At 35.1% G+C, this 21,788-nt stretch overlaps 1 protein-coding gene across 1 annotated transcript; it reads right to left on the bottom strand.

Annotated features, from left to right (window-relative positions):
- Positions 1–4: 4 nt before the first annotated feature.
- LOC118345044 (uncharacterized protein At1g03900-like) lies at positions 5–4,426 on the bottom strand (the record flags this gene model as incomplete). Its single annotated transcript, XM_035686903.1, has 7 exons — positions 4,053–4,426; positions 2,994–3,025; positions 2,444–2,544; positions 2,267–2,339; positions 2,095–2,126; positions 198–288; positions 5–53 (listed from the first exon to the last, which is right to left on the bottom strand). Coding segments are annotated over exons 1-7 (741 nt in total), but the record flags the coding sequence as incomplete, so codon positions are not given.
- Between the last annotated feature and the right edge of the window lie 17,362 nt (positions 4,427–21,788).

The following is a 21,788-nucleotide window of genomic DNA, read 5'->3' as shown; positions in this document are numbered from 1 at the left end:
TTTGCTGGTAATGCCGTTCCATCTCTTCGGCAGTTTTCTTTTTGTTCAAATATCTTCAAAAAAATTTAGAAAAGAGTAGTTAATAAGGGAAATTCACAACAATATGTACTAGAAATTCAGCATTTGAAACCACCAAGATTTGTAGGTAAAGCAAAAGATAAACTCATAAAAGTTGCGTATAGTAGATCGGAAGATACTTCATGTGGTCATGCAGGGCTGCCTGGAAATCATAAGCTTCTGTTCTTTCTCGAAATCCTATACCAATGAAAGCATGCCGAAGACGGCCAGCTGCAAGAATCCTGGATGAATGAGGACCATACTCGAAAAAATAACTGGAAACAATAGAAAGCAAAGAGGAAAGGCATTAAAGCAAAGATCATGGTATATCTCTGTTTTTGATGTTGGATCCTTTTTGTGAGTCTAAGAGGACTAATGAAATAATTCCCCTGGAATACCATGGGAGGTTTCTTTTCCGTTTGGACAGCCACCTTCCCAAGGTTTTTAATATTATTAGAAGGAACCAAATTAAAATATACTGGTGTTGAATGTCTAAATCTAATAAAAAGACAAGCCTTTTTGGTAGATAGTCTTCTGATAGGATGCTGGCTACACAATCCATATCCCATAATCCCATAGTCTTCTCATGTCATCAATGAAGAAAACTACGAATTGCGTGGGCACCCATTAATCAAGCAGCACGAGGAGGACATGTCAAAACACCAGTACTCTCAAGCATGCTTTCAATGTAGCACCCATACTTGGATTTCAGCATGTTGAGAGTTAATAATTGATTTTGAAAAAAAATATATATATTTTTCATAATGTATAATGTTGCAATGTATATAACACAAAAATATACAAACATAATTTGATAAAATTATTAATATATAATGAAATTTTTAGTAATTAAAGATAGGTGAGAGTTTCGTTTCCATCTTTAGCAAAAAAGTTCATGTTCAACATTACTTCTAAGAAAAAATGTTAAAAGAAACTTGAGGAAAAATGAAGAAGAGTCCAGCGTAGAAAAATATAAAGTATAAGAAAACAAGAAAAATCTTGAAGGGGGACTCAATAAAGAATAGAGAAAGATTACATGCTATTAGTTTTTTAATATATAATTCAGGAAAATCTTGATGGGGACTCAATGAAGAATAGAGAAAGATTAAGCGTTATGAATTATTTATTACATACTTTTGAATTTAGAAAATTTTTAGAGTCAAAATTTAAGGCTTTATAAACAATTAAATTCTTTGTAAGATTTAGGGTTATGTTGTGAATTTAACCAAAACTCAAATGTATATACTTTTAATATTTTCTAAAACTGATTATTAGATATTTTTAGAAGTTAATTAAGGAGCTATTTTGAAATTTTTTATATGAACTTTAAAATCAACTAAGGTTTTAAAAACATTTTGAGTTTTTTTTTTTTCTTTTTTTTTTTTGGGGGGGGCAGCAATGGTCTACTTCTTTCAAATATAAAGATTGTATTTGAGTTTCAAACATAGTACAATGTCAGACTTATTTGCATTTTTTAGTAATAGATGCTTCTAGTTACTGACCACAAAATACATCTTTGGCATCTACAAATTCATTATACATTTCTGCCATCAGTAGATGTAGTAGTCCAAGTTTCAAGGAAATTGTCACCCATCCATAATAATTTTTATTTGACTATTGTTGGAATTATATCCAACACAGCAGCACCTCCGGGTATGAAACCGGCTGAGTGCTGCCCACTTTAAAAAATGTGTTCATTGTTGAAAACACCCAGGTCAGGAAAAGGCAGACTCTCAAGCTGAGTATCAAAAAAACAAAGCTTGAGTATTGATGGACATTGTGGTTACTTCACCATAGTTTACTACTGTACAAGCCTTGACTGTTTTCAATTGGTAATCTTATCTTTTACCTCCTATCATCTTAAAAATTTTAGGCTGGAGAGAGAGGGAAGGAAAATCTAGCTTCAATTTCGGTTATGGATGAAAAATAGAGATTTAAATAATCATTTCAGGTATTGTAAGTGGTTAAACAAGCAAATAGAAATATTAACTGTTCAGTAAAAGAGAAAAGGAATAAGAGATGGGCAAAGTAGCTCACCAATGTTCTCTTCGATGCGAAGAACAAAATATCTGCCGAAGAAACAATTATCATTTAGACATCCTCCAGATACTAAATTGCAATATGAACATTTAAACAATGTAAGTACAGAGTCCTTCAACATTTACGATCCAACAGTTTAGCTTTGACTCCAGCAAGAAATAGAATCAACCTGCTGCTATCAATTACAGGTTCTACTGGATGTGGCTCTCCATTTCGCAAAAACGCCCGAGCATATAATTCACCTATTATATACATATATAGCGGATTATTGTACAAGAAGTTAATGATACTACTGAGATATATACCATACCGTTTGCTACTTACAGCAACTTAAAGATGATCTTACCTGTGGTCTTATCTTCGAGTCTGATAATGCACTCTTCTCCCTTGCTAATGACTTTCAGCACCCCGTCCCAAGCCCATTTGTTCACATCCCACTCATCAGCCCTGAAATGAACTTAGAAGAAATAAACATTGATAACCACTTTCTGGTAATAGAATTTTCAGCAGTAACCGTTGCTAACGATGACAGTTTATCTTCCATACTAGAAACTATAATGACTGAAAATAATCCACAAAGTGATGAGTACAAACTACTTTTCATTCTTATTTTCCAACAGACAGTTGCATTGTCCCAGTCCAAAGGGGGGACCTTTCATTTTCATGTACAATTTTGTTGAAGTGATTTCTGAATTGCAGAAAAGATGCTTCATGTACAGATTGACTGACATGGAATTTTACAAGGACAAAAACATCTCAGCAACTTAAAGAATAGGAGAAGGTATAAAAATAAGTAAAATTAGGCTCCTTATTGAGCATAGATAACAGTAGAAATGTCCATATGTCAACAATCTCAATTAAAATCAGGCATCTTATTTTAATAAGTTGAGAAATACCTGTAGGAAGCGGCAGATTTCCTTGGGGGTATCTGTGAAACAGGAAAAAAAAATACTAAAGAACAAGTTTAAGGTAAGAAAGAACTTAAAACCATGCATATCAAAACTTGAAAAGAAATTTCCAGTAAATTAATCGTCTTATGGAACTGAAAGGATTTTATCTACACAAACTTGGGTACTGCAACAAGATGATATCTGCTTCTTTGAAATCTATCTTAAATAATATAGAAGTGCCCAATTAGTGGATGTAGTGAACTCATTAGAAATGACCTTAACAGTCTTTTAAGAAGTAACCTAACACCCTTAATCCTGCGTGATTCATGGAATAACTTAAACTGCATTAATCTAGCAAACAACACTCAAAAACAACTAAAAGCTAAAGAATTGCACACAACCATATAATTTTCTAAATCCTTTTTCTATTTAGATAACATCAAATACTTCCATAAATAAGAAGAGCATGGGCGTTCAGACAAAACAACAGGCTAAATCCTTTGCTTTGAAAAAATGATATGCACATAACAAGCTCGTGTGCATATTTTCTTTGACATTAGCCATCCATTGCCACTTATAATCATGCCAAAACCCATGATACTTAAAGAGAAGGTCAACCAGATAGTTCTTGTACCCAATCCCAAACTCATGGTCACAACAGTTTCTTTAACAATTTAAAACCTGTTTTCCACCAGAAAATAGTAAAAGCCAAACAGTTCGAACAACAATTTCAGTAGTCACAGTTATCGTCATAATGAAAACTCAATGAATTATGAAAGTTGAATTGCTTGCAAAGTAACCCAGAAACGAAAATACACAACAAAAATGACGTAAAACTCAACAAATTATAAAAAGCTATCGATTGCAAAGAAACCCATTAACAACACTACAACACAAATTCAGCAACCTCACTAAATTTTGAAGGTTTTACTGAAATTCGAACAAAAAAATTGAGGTAAAAGAAAAAGTACCAGAAAACTCAATGCACAACGAAAATGCTATTGATTTCAAAAAACCCACTAAGTGAATTACAACAAGTATTCGGAAAGGGCAGATTTTTCTTACTATATACACGTAACATTCAGGAACTTGGAAGAGAACAAGCTCTATTGCTTCTGTTTCTTCATTCTCATCCACGCTTTCTTCAGCCTTGGAATTCTCCTCCTCCTTTTCCCTGATTTCTTCAACCTTAGAATTCTCCTCCTCCTTTTCCATGATCTGGAAAGAGAGATTCAATTTGGTAGAAGATAATAGGGAGTTGGATCGGTGATTGGGGTCTTGAGCTAAACTTGGTAGACTAGATTGTAATTTGGTGAAATTCTTTCGGTTTTTCGGTGATCGACAGAACTGATAGGAAGGAGGAAGGTAGGTCTCAGTTTCCTTTCCTATCTCGGGACAGCAGCAGCAAGCGGAGGAGTGTCTAGACATACTCACCTTTAGAGCCGTACGATCAGATTACTGTTTTTTTTTTGAGAAATTCTATTTATAGTCTTCAAGTGGGGATTGCATGTGTAAACATATTGTTAAATGAGAGAAAACATCATTTTAGAAAAGATAATTTTGTAAATTTAAAAAATTTTAAAATTAAAATAATCTAAACTTGCATTGCAGTCCCTAAATGAGGACTGTATCTAGCATTACTTTTTTTTTTAAGAGTCGTGAACCTAGTTGGAACGTTAGATCGAAAATACGAACGGTCAAGCAAGTAGACGGTCTCAGTGGAGTCAACATCGTGATTAGGTGGTCTGGTTTGCTTAATTTTTGAGGAACGAATATTCATCGGGTAGGGATAAACTTAGTGCCCATCTACTCCATATAATGTTTTTATTTTTTTATCATTTTATTTTAAATATTTTTTTAACATCTTTAATCATTAAAAAAAATTAAAAAAATATATAAACTTACTAATTGTCACTTTCTTAATTATTAAGTAAAATAAAAAATTGTAAAAAAATTAAATACAAAAATAATAGTAAATAGATAGTAAAAAAAAAATAATCCTATCATTTTCAATATCCATTTGAATAGTTTGGAATGGATAAATGGAATATCCACTGTGATTGTTGGGAAGGAGGGTTTTTTTTTTGTAATGACTGGTATACTTTCGTTCCGTGAAACATGACAGTTGGCTTTCAGCCATTACAAGGGACTGGATACAAGGATGGATTAATTCTTAATGTCTATTATCTCATTACAAAGCACAACAGCTTCTTTTGCTAGTGTATCTGCTACAGTATTAGCTTGCCTTTTGACATGTTTGATTTTCCATCTTGTATCAGAAAGTATGTTGTGAACGTCCTCCAATAATCATCCAAACTTCCCATTTTCCTTGCCTTATTGCATTAACAACCTGGGTAGAGTCACCTTCAAACATGACATTTAGTAAACCAAGTTCCTTGCTAAAGAAAGCAGCTGAAATTAATCATCTTGCTTCTGCTACTGTAGGATGTGTACAAAATTTTAGTGGCTGCATTTAAGTTTCAATTACTTCCCCTTCTTGATCCCTTACACTATTCCAACACCAATATTATTAGCTTCAAGTCTGACAGAAACATCCCAATTTAGTTTAAGCCAATTTGTTGATGAAGCTTCTCATTTTATAACCATCTATTGATTTGAAGAAGATGATACTGTTTCATTAGACTGTTTCTTTGCTTCTTGAAAATCTTCATATGCTTGTCTAGCTCTACTAAAAAGGGCAAAGGGATGCTAAAAGTACCTTCGAATACCAGTTTATTTCTCCTAAACCATAAGTTCCTTGCATTTATGCAAACTGAGCTATTTCCTTATGATTAACTCTTTGAAGTATTTGCATAAATATATTTCCAAAATCATCATCTGTGATAGAGGCTTTTTGGATTTTCCTACTGCATAGCATCCTATGCTGATGGACATGCCCATAGAAGATGGCAAGGAGTTTCATATGATTTCATGCATATGGGACACAGAATTTTTAAAAACTTTCCCCTTGTATAAGTTCATTTTAGTAGGCATTTTAGTAGACAAAGCATCTGAACATGCACGCCAAATAAACACTTTAATAACATTGGTTGTATGCATCTTCTAGATTTTTTTCCAAAACTCACTATGAATACTTTTTATTGAAGATTCCCCTTTGTTGTCTTGTTATTGTTGTTTGTATAAATGGTAAGCACTTTTTACAGAGAAATAGCCATTAATAGTAGCCTTCCATACCAATTTATCCTCAACAGATGTTACACTAATAGGTAACTTTAAGATTTCCAAGATATCTTCCTCAATAAAGATCTACAATGTTACTTGCCCCCATTCGTGACATATAAGGTGCAATGTTCCTAACATGCATATAGCATTATGCAATATTCGCAGCGGATAATTAATTTTTTTTAAGCAATACTATACACCAAACTTATAATATCCCAAATAGTTAAAACATAATTCATGCATACTTAACAAAATAAACATCCACGATTACAGTGCGGGTCTCAAAAGACTGTAATCTCAAAACAATGAAAACCTGGCTCCATAATTACATTGTCAAAATATACTATTGAGCTAGTTTGTTGAGTAACTCGCTTAACTCAACTAACAATGCCAGAGGTACTATCCAAAGACCTAATTTTAGAGGTTGCAAGCTCCGTGTTGCGTCTACAGCATCTAGTCAACCTCTTCCAGTTTGCTAGTGTCTGCTTCCTGCTCTGATCTTGACACATCACCTATCATTCGGGGGGAATGGTAGTTAGGGGAATACCACGGTGAGATTTGATTACAAATCTCAACAAGTTAACAGAAAACTTTTACACAGATTAATGATGCATGCATGGCAGTAAAAACATGAATACATAATTAAAGTCATAAGTAAGCATAGCATAACTTGACATATAGCATGACATAAATGATATAACTTGAACTGAAACTGAAACTTAGCTTGATGTGACATGACATGTACGTGAACTTAAAACATAACATAGACTAGCAACATAGCATTTTTTTTTTTAAAGAGCAGGAAGTCACATGTCCAATAGTGATCCCTCTCAAAATTTATTAATAAAGCCCTCACTTATGGCGGAGGAATATCGTGGTGACAAGAAATGACCATGGAAACAGGCCCACAACAAAGAAAAAACAAAACTAGAACAAAATTATTAGATGACTATAAAAACAATACCCACCAAAAACCCGATCAAAAACAAGTTTTACAAATAACCCCAAAATCACCATCTAACATCTCAACGAAGGAAAACCCAAATAATCCAAACGAATCAGACCTCTAAAAACCCGAGGCAAATTATAACTACTAAAAAAAATCTCAATCAAAACCTTAAGCCCCTACCTTAGCTAACCAATCTGCCACCCTATTCCCTTCATGAAAGACATGCTGAAACCGACATTGAACCGTGCAAGCTAAATCAACAATTTCTCCCAAAAATCCTCAAGGTACCACACTCCACATCTCCCTCTGAGCCACCAAGAGATAACTACCATAGAATCCATTTCAATTATCACATTTGAGATATTCAACGATTTGCATCTTCTCAACCCATTAAGGAGAGTCATAATCTCCGCCTTATTATTAGAACCAAAACCAAGATGAGAAGCATAAACCTGAACCATCCCACCGAAAGCATCCCGAATAACCCCGCCAATACCACAAGAACCAGATTACCAATACTACTACCATCCGTATTCAATTTAAACCACCCCAGCGGCAATTTATCCCACCTCACCACTTTACAACATGGAGCTTTCGGAACCACCGGAATTATCCGCAAGGCCTCCAGGATCATGCCATCTCGACGAGATGGATTCTTATTTTGCTTAGCCACTTGTGAAAGAGACCCTAACCACCCACAAATGGAATGAACAATAGAATTATGTGATTCCAAAATACCTTCTATCCTAGCAAGACATCTCCTCCTCCATAGACGCCAAGTAACAATAATAGAAATGATGCCAACAATAAAGCCCACCTGTGAGGAAGAGCTAGCACGCCTAAACCAAATCTCAACATTCTGTTTCCAAGTTCTACCAAGAGGTATGCCAATAAGATTTCCAAAAAAAGACCACAATATGTGTGGAAATTCACCCTCAAAAAGTACATGATTAATATCTTCAATATGACCACGATTAACAATCACATTTGGATACAAGCGGAATACCAATACGACGTAATCTATCATCCACACTCAAGGCCATAAACCATGACCTCCAAAAATGGATAGACATTTTTAAAGGAAGAATCTTATGCCAAATCCATGCATGCCAATCCATAGAATTACCTTTAATATGAATACAATTCCATGCAGATTTTGTAGAGAACATACCTGTATCCGTAGGAGTCCAAATTAGAACATCCTTTCCATTCTTCGGTCCAGCTAAAGCAGTTACTATCTCATCCACCTTATCTTGCCCTACTAACTCCACATCCCAAATATCCGGCAACCTACAATCTTTAACTTTCAAAAGGGGAGAACCCATAACAGTCATCTCATTAATCAATGGACCATTATCCCTCCATTTGTCATACCAGAAAAAAATATCATTCTCTCTAATCTTCCATTTAGAATTATTTAACAACAACGGAATACAATTAGCAACCATTCTCCAAAATTGAGAATCTTTATTATTTTCTATAAGAGACCACGGCCGGGTTCCAACATATTTGGCTTTGAAAAAATTAGCTCATAAAGAATTTCCTTGAAAAAGGTTCCAAGCAAAGCGCATATGCAAGGCTTTCTAAACGTCCTCAAGGCTTCGTAACCCAAGTCCTCTTTCTTCCACAGGCTTACAAATCTTATTCGAAGCCAACCATTTCTTTTTGTCCACCCCATCAGCTTCTCCCCAAAATAAAAGAACTCATCAATCTATGAATTTTGGCAATAGTAACTTGAGGTACCTGTAAAACAAGTAGATGGATATTCATACTAGACATAATATGCCTCAAAAGAACAAGTTTTCCTCCTGAAGAAAGAAGCCTCATCTTCCATCCACTGATCTTTTGCCTCACTTTATTCACCATGTCTTCTAAATGAGCCTGTTTCAAATGCCCTCGAATTATTGGCACACCTATTTGGCTTTGAAAGTGAAAGTCCCTTCCATAAAGCCCGTCTGACGTAAAATCCATTGCTTACGCCGATTTGGAATTTTATTAGAACAATACAAAGCAGATTTCTGAAAAAACCATGGCATCATTAGCATACATCAAATGAGAGATAATAGGCGTACCTTGGGCCTGAGAGAAAAGGCCAAACTGATTCTCTTGCACACTCCTATGGATCAAACGGGAAAGGACCTCTTGTTGAATGATAAACAAATAAGGAGATAGAGGATCGACGGAGACCTCGACCACCTGGAAAGAAACCCTTAACAGTGTCATTCATCATGACTGAATACCAAGGGCTAGATATACATGAATAAATCAACTCACATAATTGAGAGGAGAAGCCAAACCTTCGCAAGACCATTATCAAGAATCTCCAATCCACCAAATCATAAGCTTTCGCCATATCCACTTTTAACAGAATATTACCCCCATGTATTCTTTTATTAATAGACTGCACCAACTCCTGAGTAAGGCTAATGTTCTAAAAAATACTCCAATAAAGGCTCATTGCTCAGAAGAAATCAAGTCAGGTAATATACCAGTTAATCGAGAGACAATAATCTTGGAGCAAATTTTATAAAACACAGAACAAAGATTGAACGTGAACGTGAAACATAACATGGATTTGAAACATAGCATGAATGTGAACATACATAATTTGAACATGAACTTGAACATAACATGAAACATAACGTGAACGTGAACATGACATAACGTGAACGTGAACTTGAACATAACATGACATAAACATGAACTTGAAACATATTTTTGTATCATGGGGTCACCATAATATAATAGTCTTATCTCATGGAGTTACCATGATTGCGTAATCTTATCTCATGGGGTTACCATGATTGCGTATTCTTATCTCATGGGGTTACCATGATTGACATAAATTTGAAACTTGACATGAACATAAACTTGAACATAATATAACGTGAAGCATGACTTGAATGTGAAATACATAAACTTGAAATCTTATTCAATAGACTTAAGGACGATGCTAGAGCCACCGCTTGGGGCTCCCGCTGGCTCTAACATGTATTTTTCATGTGTTTTTTTTTAAGTTATTTTTTACATAGATTTTTTTAACATTTTTAAATATTTTTAAAAAATAAAATAAGTTAAGAACATCATTAAAAAACACTTCATTAATCAGAAAGTAAAAAAAAAATTATTAAAAAATACTTCCTTAATCATGAAATAAAATAAAAATATTTTTTTCTGATTTTTTATTTTACTTCGTGATTAAGAAAGTATTTTTTAATGATGTTGTGAATTTTTTTATTTTTCAAAAAAATTTAAATTAAAAAAAATCTATATAAAAAAAGAACTTAAAAAAAACACAAAAAAAACACATGATAAAGCCCAGCGGGACCTCCCAAGGGGAGCCCCCAGCAGTGGCTTTATCATTATTCATCGACTTAATTAATAAAGTGATCATACGGGTTCTACACGGGTCCCCTTGAGCCATGTGTCCCTGCCAATTACCGCATCATATCACAAGTGTCTATACCAGCTATGTGTGTGTTAATACGTACTCCACAATTGTTGTGGCCACACATATTCTACGTGTCACAATCGCTGTGTCTCGCATAGTGTATGCTTCACAGTTGTTGTGGCCCCATATTTCATGCTCCACAGTTGTTGTGACCCATGAATTGTTTGTGACACACTTACTATGGACACACGTAAATATAAAGTGTGGCTCCATCAGCATTAGTGTCTGGCACTCTCCGGTGACCAGCTAGTTAGGCCCCATTCGCAACCTGTTGACTGTACTTCGTCAACCTAGGAACTTTCACACCTATTTAGACACTTCAGTGTGAATAAAGGAGTTCCATTAGGATATTATCCTATCCTAGCACTTAAGGTCGTGATTGATATGAATAACTTAACAAGACTATTCTTGAGATACACAAACTGTATTCGAGATGAGATGACATAAATACGAAAAGACGGAAGTCCTGACGTAGCGTAATGTGACGTGAACGTAAGACAACAAACATGACATACTTTGGGACATGAATGGAATAGACAACATTTATTAACATGATATACATGTAACAGACAATATTTTATAACATGACATAACATGTGACAGTGAATATTACGTGACATGACATACATGTAATAGATGACATATGTAATGTGACATACTTGAAACAGGTAGTAACATGAGACAGAATATATTATGTAACATATAAGTATTTCGTCACATAATTTGTGTAATAAATAAACATGTGATAACATGGCATGGCATGACATATATAACAACATACGAACATAAATTGTAGTTCCCTTACCCATCACACATATACAGTAAACTGATAGTAAGTTAAGAGCTAACTTACCTCGATAGTCGTGGTCTATGAGAATAAAGCGCGAAATACGAGCAACTGTAAGATGATATTCTAAAAGTTAGAAATTTAATTAATAAGAATTAGAAATGTAAAAATATACAACTTAGAGTAAAATTATCATTTTGCCCTCTACATGTGAAAAATGACCATTTTATCCCTAATTAAGGATTTCACATCCTAACTCCAAAAATTACTAAAATTTACATGAGATCTCATGTAAATTTTGTCCTAAACTCAAATATCAACTCAAAAAAATTTAAAACCATTCACAGCTATGGAAAACTCACAATGGCCGAAACATTCATTGGTCATTTCTCTTGGTTTTGGTTGCAATTTCTTCCATCTTCAAAACCCATGATTAAACCAAAATTTTGTAACAAAGATCTTCCTATCCTAAGTTTAAAAACACACTTAAAATATCCATTAAGAAAAAGCTAATCATCAACACCAAACTTTTTGTTAAAAAACCTAAACTTTTTAACAAAAAGTAAACTCTTGAATCATAAGTTTTGACCTTAATAAAAACATCTCCAAGAACTCAAAAAAAAAAAAAATCTTACTTCCAACATATTCATAACATCATCCTAAGATAATTAATGTTTTAAATCATCAAATAAAAGTCACCAAAAATCACAAAACAACACTTGGAGTTCTTGGTTTTTCACTTAGTCCAAAATAGAAACTTTTCTCTCAACTAACTTTGATCAATCTATGGATCCATGACTTGAAGACATGTGATCTTCAAACTAAAACATCTCATGGTTTAAAAATGTGTCCTTAAAAAGTTCCAACCATCAAAGTTAAAATCACATGGCTAAAACTCAATAAAACATGGATCTAACCCAAAAATATCAAATCTTAGGCCTAACCAATATCCTCTTGCATAGAAAAATCGTATCTTTAAAAATAATACTAAATATCTACAAAATAACATCCTAACATGTATATAAGAGGCTTATGATCATCACATAAAAATATCAAAGCCTATGGAATAAGATAGACCATGAAATATTCAAACTTTTACAAAACAAAAACTGTTTTTCCAATAATAGTTTTGAAGTTTATAGATCTAAGGAAATCTATCATCAGAAGCTTTATTCATGCAAAAAAAACCCAATGAAAATTCATAAACACATGCTAACAACACTCCATAAAATTTTCAGACCAAGATATGTCCACTAGCTTGGTCAAAATTCCAAAATATGACATGCTCTCTAGTTTCACGCCCAGAATGACCTTTCTATGGTTAAAAATATTTTTTACCGACCAAATGAGCATGGATTGAGACTAATAAGATATCCAAGGAAATTAGACTCAAAGAAGAACAACTTTTATGAAGGAGGAACTGTGTGAAAATATCTACAAAGGGTCAAAAATCTCCAAGCAAAAAGACCCAGAAATATGCCTGAGAGAGCTCTTTTGCATTTCTCTCTAAGAACGGGCTGAAGAAGTGATAAAAGGGAGTGAAATGTGTCTTGCACGACTTTATACTTCTAGAGGGGGAAGTTATGGGCTTGAATGACCCTTGATTGCAGCTGGCTATGTGACATAAAGTGGAGAATGGTGAGGGCAAGGACTGCAGCAGCTGTGAGATATGGAGGTTGATAGGGTGGATTTCTCCTTCACATCAAGGCACTATTGGGTGCACCCAATGGCAATGGATGTTCTGCCTTGTGGGGGAGGAAATTTCTTCAAGAAGCTTTGCCAAAGTGGCCAAATTTGTGGGCCTCAACCAAGTGGGCTTCAATTTGGGGTTTAAAGAGGGTTTGGTTAGGGTTTGGGATGCTATCAAACCCAAATCCAATTTTGCTTGGCCCAATCAAAATTCCAAGGTTTAAAAGGTTGGATAATGATGTCGTAACAATGATTTGATTAGCAACTTAAACAAGAAATAGAACAACACTTCACTTGGAACGCTCTTCTTCTATCCTATGCTCTTACATGTCCTTTACTATGCTAAAACCTTCGGGTCCACTTTCGGTCACTACATCTTCCAAACTTAAGGTCTCACCTCGAGTGCCCATCCACTAAAGTGAACCCATGATTCACCTTAGGATTAGAACACTAAGACCTTCATCTTACTCTTCTTGTTGACCACATTCCGACGCATGATTCCGACCGATGGAATCACACATCCCAATCCTAGATAATACACACTAAATCCTCATTCCAATCCATGCAAGCCACACAGCTCCAAGCCAACTCTGAGGCTTAAGCACCGTGTAACTATACTTAGAACAGATCCATTACGTATGGTGAATCCGTCCGTTACACACATGTCTCACCAAATTACACATGTATCTTACCCCCTTATCACTTAAGACTAACATATAACACATTGATCACCTGCTTGTGTAAATAAGCACCATACTCCAGTACAAACCTTCTCTTAACCCAGCTAGCATGTGATAGGAACCAAGGTGGGCCTACTCTTAAGGATCCTTTGCATGTTCCAGATGGGCCAATTACAAGATCAAGGGCCAAGAAGATCAAGGAAGCAATGCAAGGATTGGTGCAATCCACTTGGGAGCTAGCAAGAGCCCAACACTCAAGATGAGTTTGAAAGAAGAAGAACCAGTTTTGATGCACTTGATTCAAGCTGTGGAAGACATGACTTAGAGATACGGCCTATTGTTATTGGAGGATTCCAATTTGGTTAAATGATTTATTTTATTAGTTTAGAATAAGTGGGCTTGAAGATGCTTGGCTCACATGTCTTATTTCTTATGAACTATGTTTTTGGGAAGGCCTTGTATTTTGGCCAAGGGCTTATTTGGAAAGTTAGTTTTAGGAACTAGGGTTTCATCAATTTATTGGAGGGGTTACTGTAGCCGTGTGTACTGTAGCCGGTACTGTTCATCAAGGGTAATTTTGGGTAAAAAGGCTTTATTTTGGCTAGGGTTTTGATTAGGTTTAGGTTTAAAAACTCTTTGTATCCTCATTTGAGGGGTTAGACAATATTGAATTTTATTTGTGAGTTGAGTTTTCTCCTCTTATTTTTGATTGAACTCTTGAACTTATCAAAGGTAAATCACACAACCTTAGTGGCGTTCCTCCTTTATAATCTGGGTTCATGAGACGGGTTCTTCAACGGGTCTAGCTTTTAATATAATCTAGGTTCTTGAAACGAATTCTCATCGGGTCTAGATTCTCCATCCTTGACTTGATTTTTGGCTTTCTTGGGGAGTTTTCAAATTGATTGTGGGTTCAAGTGAATTCATTCCCACGGGTTCATATTAGTGATATCTCAGGAATAGGAATTGGAGCCGTTTTGATGCAGGTAGGCGGCCCATAGCCTTCTTCAGTGAAAAGTTAAGTGGGGCATCCCTAAAGTATCCTACTTATGATAAAGAGCTTTATGCTCTTGTTCGTGCATTAGAGACTTGGCAGCACTACCTATGGCCAAGGGAATTTGTGATCCACACCGATCATGAATCATTGAAGCATCTCAAGGGTCAAGGTAAGTTGAATAAATGGCATGCTAGATGGATGGAATACATTGAGACCTTTCCCTATGTCATCCGTTACAAGCAAGGTAAGGAGAACTTTGTTGCTGATGCTCTATCCCGGAGGTATGTACTTCTTACTTTTATGAGTGCTAAACTGCTTGGGTTTGAATATGTGAAAGATATGTATGCCGATGACGCTGATTTTTCTAATGTGTATGTGACATTGATAAGGCGGCATTTGGTAAGTTTTACAAGCATGATGGTTATTTGTTTAAAGAAAGCAAACTTTTTCTGCCAAATTGTTTTATGCGTGAGGCACATGGTGGGGGATTAATGGGACACTTTGATGTCAAGAAAACTTTAGACATTTTGCATGAACATTTCTTTTGGCCTAATATGAAGAAAGATGTTAACCGTATTTGTGGAATGTGCATTACATGTAGAAAGACCAAATCTAAGGTTTTGCCACATGGGTTGTATACACCCTTATCCGTTCCTAGTGAGCCATGGGTAGACATATCTATGGACTTTGTTTTGGGGCTGCCCAGGACCAAAAGGGGTAGAGATTCTATTTTTGTGGTTGTAGATAGAATCAGTAAGATGGCACATTTCATTCCATGCCATAAAATAGATGATGCCACAAACATAGCTGATTTGTTTTTCTGGGAGATAGTGCGACTCCATGGTGTACCTAGGAGTATTGTTTCAGATAGGGATGTTAAATTCCTTAGCTACTTTTGGAAGGTGTTGTGGGGGAAATTGGGTACTAAGCTCTTATTTTCCACTACTTGTCATCCGCAGACTGATGGTCAGACTGAAGTAGTTAATAGGACTTTAACTCAGCTTTTACGCACTGTTGTTCATAAGAATTTAAAAACTTGGGATGATTGTTTCCCATTTATAGAGTTTGCATATAGTAGGACGATGCATACTACTACTTCATACTCTCCTTTGGATTTGATACCTTTACCTGTTGATGGTAGGAGTAGTTTGGATGGACAAAAGAAGGCGAAGTTGGTGAAGTCACTTCATGAGAAGGTATGGCTTCAAATTGCGCAAAAGAATGAAAGGGTTGCTTCCCAAGCCAATAAAGGATGAAGGCGTGTCATCTTTGAACCGGGAGATTGGGTTTGGGTTCACATGCGCAAAGAAAGATTCCTAGCCCATAGAAGGACTAAGTTGCATCCTCGAGGAGATGAACCTTTCCAAATTCTTGAGAAAATTAATGACAATGCATATAAAATGGATCTTCTAGGTGAGTATAAAGTTTCTGCAACTTTCAATGTTTTTGATCTTTCTCCTTTTGATGTAGGTGAAGATTCGAGATCGATTCCTTTTGAGCAGAGGGGGAATGATAGGAACCAAGGTGGGCCTACTCTTAAAGATCCTTTGCAAGTTCCAGATGGGCCAATTACAAGATCAAGGGCCAAGAAGATCAAAGAAGCAATGCAAGGATTGGTGCAATCCACTTGGGATATAAAGCCAGCAAGAGCCCAACACTCAAGATGGGGTTTGAAGAAGAAGAACCAGTTTTGATCCACTTGATTCAAGCTGTGGAAGACATGACTTAGAGATACGGCCTACTCTTATTGGAGGCTTCCAATTTGGTTAAATGATTTATTTTATTAGTTTAGACTAAGTGGGCTTGAAGATGCTTGGCTCACATGTCTTATTTCTTATGAACTATATTTTTGGAAAGGCCTTGTATTTTGGCCAAGGGTTTATTTCGAAAGTTACTTTTTAAGAACTAGGGTTTCATCAATTTATTGTAGGGGTTACTGGAGCCGCACGTACTGTAGCCGGTACTGTTCATCAAGGGTAATTTTGGATAAAATGGGCTTTATTCTGGCTAAGGTTTTGATTAGGTTTGGGTTTAAAAACTCTTTGTAGCCTCATTTGAGGGGTTAGACAATATTGAATTTTATTTGTGAGTTGAGTTTTCTCCTCTTATTCTTGATTGAACTCTTGAACTTATCAAAGGTAAATCACAACATTTGTGGCGTTTCTCCTTTGTAATCTGGGTTCTTGATATGGGTTCTTCAACGGTTCTAGATTTAATATAATCTATGTTCTTGAAACGAGTTCTCATCGGGTTTAGATTCTCCATCCTTGGCTTGATTTTGACTTTCTTGAGGAGTTTTCAAATTGATTGTGGGTTCAAGGGAATTCATTCCCACGGGTTCATATCACAAACCCTCTTTAGACCCCAAAATTTAGGCCCATTTGGTTTAGGCCCATTAAGGCGCACGAATTTGGTCACCATAGGATTGCTTCATGGCTAAGTTTTGTACCCCCACTTGGCTGGCCAGATCTTTACAAGAAGGGCCTAGAAGGTTCTTGAAAGACAAAGCTAAAGGGCCACCTCACTCTTTCACTCTCACACTCCACCTTGAGAAAAGATCTTGGACTGATTTTTATGAGAAGAAAAGGCCAATACTCAACCTTTGCTTCAGTCCAATCACTTTCCATAGCTTGTGTAAGAGGCTCTCCAGACCACTTCCCATAAAACACAAAAGACACTCTCAGACAGTTTTTATTACCTCTTTTGAACGCTTATTTCGAAGCTTTTATATGTATTTTATCGTAAAGTTTCCTTCATGAAAGTTCTTTATTTTGGAGTCTAGTTTACGTGGATACCTTATTCGTTCCATTTGAAGATCATTTGATTAGTAAAAGGTCATTCTGGGCGATAAACTGGAGAGTGTGTTATATTTTGGAGTTTTTGACCAAGCTAATGAATAGATATTGGTCCGAAATTTTTATGGAGTACTGTTAACATGTGTATATGATTATTTGTTGAGGATTTGTTGCATGATTAAGTGTTTTGGTGAAATATTTTCTTAGGTCTAGAAACTTAGAAACTGGAAGAGGAAAAACAGTTTCTATTTTGAGAAAGTTTAAATCTTTTAGGGTTTAATCTTATTCCAATGGCTTTGATATTTTTATTGGAATATCCTAAGCCTATTATATACATTTTAAAATGTTATTTTAAAGATATTTGATGTTAGTTTCGAATATATAAAATTTTATGCAAGGAGGTATTCAGTTAGGCCAAAGTGATGATGTTCTTGGCTAAATTTATGTTTTGGTTGATATTTAACCATGTGATCTTGAGTTTGATGCTTGGATCTGTTTTAGAACATCTTTTTAAACCCTGTGATGTTTTGGTTTGAAGATCACATCTTTATAAGTCATGGATCAAGAGGTTGATCAAAACAAGTTGGAAACAAAATTCTGTTTTGAACTTAGAAGAAAAACCAAAAAGTTCAAGTATGGTTTTAGTGATTTTGATGACTTTTGTTCATGATTCAAAACATGATTATTCTTAGGAATATGTTATGAGTATAGTAGAAGAAAAACTTTGGTTTAATCATGAGTTTTGAAATTTGAAAGAATTACAACAAAATCAAAGGAAATAGCCTTGTAAGTTTTGGCCCTATAGAGTTTTAATGGTTGTGTTTAGTTTTAAATTTTTCTGAATTGATATTTGAGCTTAGGACAAAATTTACATAAAGTATGTAAATTTTGGTGATTTTTGGAGTTAGGATGCAAAATCATTAAGTTAGAGGGTAAAATGGTAATTTTACTCTAAGTTGATATTTCTCCATATTCCTAATTGTTAGTGATTAAGTTCTAATTTTTAGAAATCACTATTTTCAGTTTCTTGTGACCGCACTTGAGTTTTGTCTCAAAGCATGAAAATCGAGGGAAGTTAGCTTTTAACTTACAATCAGTTTAATGTGTATGAGTGATAAGTAAGGGAACTAAATTGTATGTATGCATGTTATCATATGTGCCATGCCAATTCATTACATATTTATCTGTTACACATAATTTATTATGTCATGAATTTTTCATCTGTTACACAAGATATTCTGTCACGTATTGGTATACAATGCCATACATTGCAAGTATGTCATGTTAAGGTAAGGATGCCATCTGTTACATGTATTTCATGTCACGTAATATTCACTATCACATGTTACGTCATGTGAAGAAATGTTGTCTGTTACATGGTATGCTATGTTACGAAATATTGCATGTTACATGTATGCCATGTTATGAAATGTTGTCTGTTACATTTATGTTTCAAAGTATGTCATGTATGTCGTCTTACGTTCATGTCACGTTACGCTACGTCAAGATTTCTGTCTTTTATGTCAAGTTTATGTCATGTTTATGTTACGTCACGTTACGAAATGTCATGTCTGCCAGTTAAGTTATTTATGTCAATCACGACCCTAAGCGCTAGGATGGGGTAATATCCTAGTGGAACTCCTTTGTAACAGCCTGCTAGAAATTCATTGGTGGAATTTCTATTCACTTTAGGAATCTCGGGAAAACCCTATAAGTTTTTACGAATCGACCAATCGCATAGGTTTTAGTCTGTCAACATAGTGAGTGTTATCGGTGCTAGAAATATGAGTTTAATTATTTGAGATAGTTAGAAGTGTCAGAATGCGTTATGGTCTATGCCGTTACACTCAGTGGATTATTTAGAATTTTATGGCGCAATAGCCTATTTTCATAATTCCGGACAAAACGTCTGTTGAAAATTGTGAAATTATTTTAGGGGCACTTCAGGGTTGAATTTCGGTGAACGATTTTCACTATAGGTTAATATGAATATTTAGAATTTTTTTAGTACTAAGTTTATTATGAATTTTTTTGAGTGAATAGTAACTTCGATAAGCGCACCTAATACAGTATTTTCAAAATCACAGTCTGAAATATCCAAATTAGGTTAGAAGAGTTTATTTGGACACTTGGCAAGATTTTAGCCACATATAGTGAATAGTATTAGACACTTGGCACCATGAGGAACCATTAGATGGTTTTGTAAAGGAAGTCAATGTGTGAGATCATGCCACCTAAGCAAAGCTCTATTTCATCTGATCAACTAAATTGTGCCAGACCAAAGAGGGTTCTAACCCTAGCAAAACCTAAATGGTTGGACTCCAATTGAAATCCCAAAAGTTTGGTTGAAACCAAAACCCTAAATGGTTTTCTCAAACCCTAAAGTTGGCTTCCAAACCCTTTTTAATCCGATTTATAGCATTTTGTTTAATCACTTGATTAAATTACTTCCACATGCTATTAATTAATCAAATCCTTATTATGACATCATTATCCAACCTTTTAAACTTTGGAAATTTGTTTGGGCCAAGAAAAAAATAGTTTTGGGCTGGATTGCATCTCAAACCCTAACTAAACCCCCTTTAAACCCCAAATTGAAGCCCACTTGGTGGGACCTAGCAAGGCCTACGAAATTGACCACCTTGGCAAAACTTCTTGGAGAAGTTTCCTCTCCCACATGGCAGACCATCCACTACCATTGGCTGCATCCAATAGTGCCTTGATGTGAAGGAGAAATCCACTCCATCAACCTCCATCTTTCACAGCTGCTGCAGGCAGTCTTTGCACCTCACTATTCTCCACTTTATGTCACATAGCCACCCCCAATCAAGGGTCATTCCAGCCCACAACTTCCCCCTCCAGGAGTCTATAGTCGTACAAGGCACTTTTCATTCCATTTTATCACTTCTTTTCCCCCGTTCTTAGAGAGAAACCCAAAAGAGCTCTCTCGGGCAGATTTCTGGGACATTTTGCATGGCCATTTACGACGCTTTGTAGGTATTTTTGCAAGATGATTCCTTCACATAAGTTGTTCGTATTTGAGTCTAGTTTCCGTGGATATCTTATTAGTCTCCTTCCATTCTCATTTGGTCGGTCAAAAGTATTTGTAACCATGGAAAGGTCATTCTAGGCGTGAAACTGGAGAGTATGTTATGTTTTGAAAGTTTTGACCGAGCTAATGGACATATCTTGGTCCGAAAATTTATGGAGTGTTGTTAACATGTGTTTATGAATGTTCATTGAGGTTTTGTTGCTTGAATAAAGCTTTTGATAATAGATTTTCTTAGAGTTAGAAACTTGAAAACTGGAAGTGGAAAAACAGTTTCTGTTTTGTGAAAGTTTGAATATTTTGTGGTTTAATCTTATTCCAAAGGTTTTGATATTTTTATATGATCATCCTAAGCCTCTTATATACATGTTATGATGCTATTTCGAAGATATTTAGTATTAGTTTTAAAGATATGATTTTCTATGGAAGAGGATTTCGGTTAGGCCTAAACTTTGATGTTTTTGGGTTAGATCCATGTTTTATTAAATTTTAGCCATGTGATTTTAGGTTTGATGGTTGGATCTTCTTTAGGACACATTTTTAAACCGTGTGATGTGTTAGTTTGAAGATCACATGTCTTTAAGCCATGAATCAAGAGATTGATCAAAGTTAGTTGGGAAAAACAGTTTCTGTTTTGGACTAAGTTTAAAACCAAAAACTCCAAGTGTTGTTTTGTGATTTTTGGTGAGTTTGGTTTGATGATTTAAAGCATGTTTGATCTTAGGATGATGTTATGAATATGTTAGAAGTAAGATTTGATTTTTTGGAATTCTTGGAGATGTTTTTATTAAGGTCAAAACTTGTGATTTAAGGTTTACTTTTTGTTAAAAAGTTTGGGTCTTTTTACAAAAAGTTTGGTGTTGATGATTAGCTTTTCTTAATGGATATTTTAAGTGTATTTTTAAACTTAGGATAGGAAGATCCTTGTTACAAAATTTTGGATTAATCATGGGTTTTGAATATGGAAGAAATTGCAACCAAAATCAAGAGAAATGGTCTATGAATGTTTCGGTCATTGTGAGTTTCTATAGTTGTGATTGGTTTTAAATTTTTCTGAGTTGTTATTTGAGTCTAGGACAAGATTTACATGAGAAATGTAAATTTTGGTAATTTTTAGAGTTAGGATGTGAAATCCTTAAGCTAGGGGTAAAATGGTCATTTGCCCACATGTAGAGGGTAAAATGGTAATTTTACTCTAAGTTGTCTCTTTTCACATTTTTT

This window comes from Juglans regia, unplaced genomic scaffold (assembly GCF_001411555.2).
Source record: "Juglans regia cultivar Chandler unplaced genomic scaffold, Walnut 2.0 Scaffold_127, whole genome shotgun sequence".
Taxonomy (NCBI): Eukaryota; Viridiplantae; Streptophyta; class Magnoliopsida; order Fagales; family Juglandaceae; genus Juglans; species Juglans regia.
Note: the sequence above shows the minus strand (reverse complement) of the source record. Positions and strands in the feature narration are given on the sequence as shown.